Source organism: Cyprinodon variegatus, unplaced genomic scaffold (genome assembly GCF_000732505.1).
Source record: "Cyprinodon variegatus isolate N-32 unplaced genomic scaffold, C_variegatus-1.0 Scaffold393, whole genome shotgun sequence".
Lineage (NCBI taxonomy): Eukaryota > Metazoa > Chordata > Actinopteri > Cyprinodontiformes > Cyprinodontidae > Cyprinodon > Cyprinodon variegatus.
Genome location: NW_015150846.1, coordinates 273869 through 281087, shown reverse-complemented (window position 1 = coordinate 281087; position 7219 = coordinate 273869). Strand labels below are relative to the sequence as shown.

The 7219-nt window shown below is 37.1% G+C and overlaps 1 protein-coding gene across 2 annotated transcripts in view; it reads right to left on the bottom strand.

The window, feature by feature from the left end:
• Nucleotides 1-7219, bottom strand: part of rictor (RPTOR independent companion of MTOR, complex 2) — a 42238-nt gene that overhangs the window by 21640 nt on the left and 13379 nt on the right. For both annotated transcript variants that reach the window (XM_015387410.1, XM_015387409.1), the window contains exons 7-11: nucleotides 6044-6170; nucleotides 3050-3219; nucleotides 2691-2758; nucleotides 794-861; nucleotides 612-694 (exon numbers count right to left, since the gene is read on the bottom strand). In XM_015387410.1, coding sequence (XP_015242896.1) covers nucleotides 612-694; nucleotides 794-861; nucleotides 2691-2758; nucleotides 3050-3219; nucleotides 6044-6170 — 516 coding nt within the window. The remainder of the gene's footprint in view (nucleotides 1-611; nucleotides 695-793; nucleotides 862-2690; nucleotides 2759-3049; nucleotides 3220-6043; nucleotides 6171-7219) is intronic.

Genomic DNA, 7219 nt, shown 5'->3' with positions numbered 1-7219 from the left:
CACCGATACCCACACCAGTATCAGAAAGGGCCCCGATACTGCACTAAAATGGTGGTATCGTATTGGCGAGTACCGACGAATAAAGCACAGATACCATTTTGAGAGCCAAAAGTTTATTCAAGTACTGTCACCCATTCCAGGTAGGCTATAAAAGGTTCTACTGAATTCACTTTGTATTAGTCTTTTTCCTGTTTCACAAAGGTAGTCAGCAGGTTGACAAAGCCATGATGGCAATTATTTAACATCCAAGTGGTATGCAGTTCTTCATATATACACACACACATCAATTTCAAACAGATGGTATCGGACGATACTGCATAGCCAGGTATCGGGGCCAAAAAATGGCATCGTGCAACTCTAACTATGATATCAATTTGGACATTTTAAGTCACATAAAGGTGTGATTTACTGAGTCTTTTCAAAGTTTTCCATATTTGAACCTGCGTTTTTTTTTCACATAATCTGACGTAAATTTTCTTTCATCTGTTTTTGAACCATAGCGATTTAATTGAGGGTCAAAAACTAGTCCTGTTAAGTACTTTTGCAAGATACTGTATGTTATTAAAATTTGCTCTTCATGCATAGAAACGTGGAGCTGCTCCCATACTCACCCTAACTTCCATATTTGGTATGCAAAGTAAGCCAATTAAAGACTGGATCCCAGAATTTCCAGCCTTGCACAGGTTGATAATCCCTGAATTTAAAAGGAAAGAAAGAGTTTTAGATGTTGATGCTTGCAGCAAACCGGACCTTTTCCTTTTTCCTTTCTATGAATTACTTTATGATCTCTTACCAGACCAGGAACGAAATGCAGCAACTATGGCCATCCTGCTAGACAAGAACCTGGATTCTCTGTCTTCCCTGTAAAAACAGAAAAACACACTCAAAACTGGACATGTTACAAAAAGCATCATAATTATCAAAGTAAGGCATAAAAATATATATAAAATCCTGGTGAGTTTTTTTGTATGCGTGCTACAAAGCTTTGCTGAAAAGTAGCCGTTTAAATCTGTTCTTTTTTCTTCTTCTCTGCTCTACCAATCACTTTCTCAAACATTTTTGTCAGTTTAGCTCACTGTCATTTCTTATTTTAATTTGGGAAGGGCCAACCTGCCTATTAGTGCATAAGACTTAGCATTAGTCAGTGTCGGAGTATAAAGCATGTTTGGTGGACAGGTGATCACGGTGGAGGGTTCGGGTCCAGATAATGGCAGGGAAAACAATTCACTTAGATACGCCCACTGAAAACAAGCTCGTCTGTAACTGACAAAACAAGCCGTCACATAGGACCAACTCGAGATTTTCAAGCCGACAGGCTTCTCATGTTTAAGTACAAATAAGCAGGTAACTGCGTTTAAATAAACAACTGTCGCATTTCCTAATAAGCCAAATTTTGTCAAACTGACAGACCCTTTGACTGTGCTCATACCTGGCTTTGAAAAAAGTTTCGTTCATGATAGGAAAAGTTGTGTTGCTAACGTTGGCTGTGCTCAGGTAAAAAAAAAAAATAGGGCTGGGATCAGTTCTTTTTTACTAAATGTGAGCAATGCAATATAAAACTAAGTTTTTTTTTAATAAAGAGAAAGGGGAAGAAAACTAAATATTCAAAAAAATAAAAGCTTCAGAGCTGCATAAGGTGTCAATAAAGGTTTATCAAAACAGTCGTTTCAGAATTACATTTGCCGATTTCTTATAATGATTTGTGAACATAGTCTTCAGGCTCAGGGTGTTTCTGATTTTCAAAACATAAAATTCGATCACAAAAAAAAGGGGATGAAGTGAGAGGGACACTGGGAAAGAGGCAAGAACCTTTGGACTTTTGCTGCCTTCATGTGTTCTGGTAAGAATCATCTTTTCCACATGTAAAGTGGAAATTACCATCGCATTGTGCTCAAGTGCTTATGTCATTGTAGAGTAGGCAAACATCGCAGATCGACAGATTATCCTGACCTTCTACTTAGACAAGACAGTTATAGACTACCTAATTCGTCTGCAACAATAAGAAGAAGAGGATTCATGAAATGCACATGCTATTGAGAAGTTGGTAAAATCACATAACGGTAATTTTAAAAATGACAAGTTTAAACAGCGATATCTTTTTTTTTAAATGTATGTCACAGCAATGTGTAGGCTACAAACACAATGGGAGAGGGAGTTTCACAATGCAACATATTTACCAATTAATTGTGTTTGCAATAAAAAAAAAATCATTTCTGGCAAAATTGTTCAGTCCTAATTCACCACACAGAATCATTTCTCTCCTCTCTGCGACGTTGAAAAGTCAAAGTTTATCTCACTTTGGCAACTCTGATATCATAAAACTTTTTCAAGTTTTCCAGTAGAAAATGCATCATGAGTGGGTGTTCATTACTGTAACTTTGATGTTCGCTTTTGGCATTTCCAATAATTATGATACCACCTCAAGGCAGTATAAAATATGAGGAGGTTCATTAAATCTGTAAGCTTGGACCTCCAAATAAAGATAAATGTTTTTATTCTACTATTTTTAAAGTGTTATATGTGAGGAGTTTCATAAGACATGGCAAAATTATTTTCAGAAGTTTGCATAGGCATCGTTTGGGTGATTCCTGGCAATCTTTCTGAGACCAAACTGGTAGAGTAGGTTGTCACCAGTGGGGGAAAAACATCCTCATTTTGATTCTGTTGTAACCCTCCAAACATCCACTTACTTGAGTTGTCCTTCAGCTGTGTCAGCGTTGTGCCGATAGTGGAAATCAGTGAAAGGTGCAAGGATTTGCTGCAGGATAGAGTAAAAAGTATATAAAATAAAATGATGTATTACAGCTGTAATAAAACTGATTAATATCTTCCATGACTTCAGCTTTGGTAAATGGTGTGTCTCTCTGTTTTAAGCGGAGATCTACAGACAATGGGGGTTTAAGAGGAAAGGCTCCGACTAATTACTGTAAACTCAAAAGAAATGGGGGCGATCTAAAGCTGTTCATCTCCAGTGGAAACACTTCCAGACCTCGGTTTCATTTTTATACAACAGCTTCCTCTGGGTTCACATCCATGTAAACACAAGTACCTCGAGCTCAACGTCAACGCGCACATACTGGCGGGTGCACGGGTGGTTCAGTAAATGGAGGACCGTGGTGATCAGGGCTTCGTTGATCCGACTCAGCTGACAGTCGATGACGCTCTTGAGGATTGTGCTGAGACCTCCGCGTTTGGCCACCACCTCTGGGTTCTTCAGAGCTGCAGGAGCAGAAAAAGAAACAAAAGGACCACGTTATACAAACAACAGACACTAGAGACAAAATTGTACATCTCCAAAAGGCTGGAAAGGGCTACAGGGAAATTGCAGCTTGGTAAAAAAAAAAAAAAAAAGCAAACATTAGAAAAAATGGAAGAAGCTAAACATGACTGTCAATCTCCCTTAGACTGGGGCTCCATGCAAGATCTCACCTCGTGGAGTCTCAGTGATCCTAAAAAAGGTGAGAAATCAGCCCAGAAATACACGGGAGGAGCTGGTCAATGACCCAAAAAAATCCAAAGTTACTGTTGGTATTACTCTTAAGATGTCATGGTTTGAGATCATGCATGGCGGGAAAGGTTCCCCTGCTTTAACCAGCACATGTCACGGCCCGTCCTAAATTTGCCAATGAACATTTGGATCCAGAGGAGTCATGGGAGAAAGTCATGTGGTCAGATGAGACCAAAATAGAAGTTTTTGGTCATAATTCCTCCTACCCTGTTTGGAGGAAGAAGAATGATGAGTACCATCCCTACTGTGAAGTATGAAGGTGGTAGCGTCACGCTTTGGGGGCATTTTTCTGCATATGGGACAGGGCGACTGCACTATATCAAGGAGAGGATGGCCGGGGCCATGTATTGTCAGATTTTTGGGAACAACCTCCTCCTCTCAGTTAGAGCATTGAAGATGGGTTGAGGCTGGGTCTTCCAAGAAGCACACAGCCAAGATAACCAAGGAGTGGCTCTGGAAAAACCAGATCAAGGTTCTGGCGTGGCCTAGCCAGTCTCCAGACCTAAACCCAATAGATAATCTTTGGAGGGATCTCAACCTTGTGTTTCTTAGCCACAGCCCAGAAACCTGACTGATCTAGAGAAGATCTGTATGGAGGAGTGGACCAAAATTCCCCCTGCAATGTGTGCAAACCTGGTGAAAAACTACAGGAAAAATTTGACCTCAGTAATTGCAAACAAAGGCCACTGTTCCAAATAATAACATCGATTTTCTCAGGTGTGCAAATACTTACTTGCAGCTGTTTCATACAAATAAAGTTAAGAATTGCTGCCAACTGTTTTACTTGCACTACTTCCTGCTTTCATCATATTTTTATCTTTACTTGCTTTTTTTCTTCTATTTCATTTTTAATTCATGTAAAACTCTTTGATTTGTCTTTGTACTGAATTGTCTAATAAAAATAAACCTGCTTTGACAGAGATGTAGGTGGCTGCTTTTCATAAGGGCAACAAATGCAACAAATTCACACTCACAGAAATATTAAGAGCAAGACATTGGTAACTGATATTCTGCTTTGAAACTGAAGGATAGAATTAAAAACAAGTGCTAGAGCCTGACTCTCTCCTTTAGAATAGATCTGCAAACTGCTGGTCAAATAAATCGGATGATTTCCCTCAGACAGTAGTGAGATATTATTCATCCACATAAGTTCTACCTGAAGGGTTTGTTTTAGGAAGGCTCAACAGACATCACCTGATCACAACAGGATGTTCCAGCTGCTTTAGCATCTCTCCATGCTTGGAATGTTTTTGATTTGCCTTCATAGTGATATCATCTAATGTTGTGAGGGAGGCTTTGCGAACCTCAGGGTGAAAATCTTAGCTTAATTTCTCCAGCAATAAACTTTTGAGGTGTGTCCTTTTATGTCCTATAACATCCTCCAAGGTTAGCTTGAGGGCTGAAATAATTGATGGAATAATGACAATAATCATCAACATATTGGGAAATCAGATAATCATTAACTGATATGTTTACACTGTATGAAAAATACTGTGCTTATAAATACAACAATTAAAGCAACGATGAAGTCTAAAAAGTAAAAAAAAAAAAAAAAAAAAAAAAAAAAAAAATTTTTTTTTTTTTTACATTTTACACTGAAGATAAAAAGAAAAAAAAATTCTTTGTTTGTAACAAGAATAAAAGATGATTAATAACCCAAGAAACTAGGAGAGTTGTCAGAATTTATGTTTTTGAAGAAAATAAATAAATGCAATTACTACAAAATGTTTAGTGATATAAATCCCACTTCTAAAGATATTAAATGTGTGTATTCTTTAAGAGTATTATTTGTGATTGTGTGCTGTGGTATTCAGTCATAGCCATACAGTTACCTGAGAAAGACTGCAAAGAGGTAACAAATGTTTTCTTTTTTTTAATAGTCACTTTTACGGTTAGTATGATAACCTCGTCTGATATCGTGATACCATTTTAAGTGCACATAACCAAGGCCTCATTTAGGCTGCACTGAAAATGTGCAAATAATGTTTGTTGTTGTTTCAAACCTTGTTTGTTGAGGTTTATTTATTTAATAAAAATGTCTATGTTTAGATCAACCAATTACTACCATAAATGATAGCATAATAATCAAACTTTATAAACGGTTTTAAAGCTTTTAATAATTTATCTGGCTATGTCCAGGAAAGTTACTGATAAGAATCAGTTAACATTTGAGTTCATTGAAAGCATGTTTTAAATATTTTGATGACAGGCTAAAGGAATTACGCTATTTCATCACATCTACAGGGACAGACCAAGCTTTGGAAGCATTTAACATAAAAAGTTCAAAGTTTTAGATTTCTTTACAGGTGCTGGCAATAAGTATAACTGTTTTTGAACCAGCTTGTTAATAAGCGACACAGGGAACTACAGAGATAAAGCTATAAAATGGGATTGTCCGTCCCAGATTTATGCCCCAAAATGGGTCATTAAGAAGATGAGAGACAAATCACACCCAGAAGATCCCTGTATACCCTCATGGTTAATGTTACTTTACATCTCTGTTGTGACTATTCCAGCTAAATGTCATGTCCTCACCTAGCTCACATATGATGGCAACGGCAGCGCGAACCATGCGATCCCTCTCCTGCAGCCCGTCTGTACCCACAGCAATTAGAGAATTAGCAACAGAGGTGGGGAACAGCATGGCATTGACGGTGATTATCTGTAGAGGAAGAGAGAGTAGAAAAAGCTTTAAACAGCTAAAAAAAAAAAAAGATATAGAGAAAACATGTTTTAACAGACAAGAAAAAATACCTTTCATTTATTAACGGAGGAACATAATAAATAAAAATTGTATCATGTATTAAACATTATACATTATTGGGGTTTTAAATGTTGCTGAAGGTTTTGTACGTCTTTGAGAGTCATATCTTGTGTTAATTAGATTGAATTAGCTTTAAACAAATATTAAAATAAAAAAAAACAGCCATATGCCAAAGCAAGAGATTAAGGAATCAAGAAAAAAAGATAAACATTCTTTAAATATTACAGAGGAATATTAATTACAAGAAAGCTTCCAGCCGTGACCTCACCCTCACAAAAGTAAAGATGCATGACAACCGACACCAATTTTCAGTTTCTTCTTTGGTTTTAACAGTCAATTTGAACACAAAGGATGCTGAATGTACATCTGTCCCTTTGATTTTGCAAGATTATCCCCATATATGTTCATGAATTAAGGCACACGTGCCTCCATGCACCTTTTTTCGGCTTAATAACCTAATGAGCTTTCTGTGTACAAGCATCAAAAATAAAGCAGCAGGCGCTTCTTTGCTGCCCAAACCACGTGTGGTGTGAATAAGCATAAGCGCCAACCTTGTGAAAATAGACTGATGTTGAAGTCCAAAAAACAAAAATACCTTTAAAAATATGATACTATAGATGTTGTATAAAAAAATTTATAATTTTTTAATTGGATGGATGGCCCTATGATTCAACAGTTGCCAGATATTAACATATCGAAAAATAAAACAGCAGAATGCTAAAACAAGTTTAAAAACTACTACCTAGTCGTTGTGAAAATTAAATCCCTGTATTGAAAATAGGGCTGCACCAACGAATCGATAAAATCGATAAAAATCGACTTTTAAAAGCGTTGGCAACGAATTTAATCATCGATTAGTTGTGTCGCGCGATTAATGAGTCATCCGCCGCCGCAACTAATCGATGATTAAATTCGTTGCCAACGCTTTTAAAAGTCGATTTTTATCG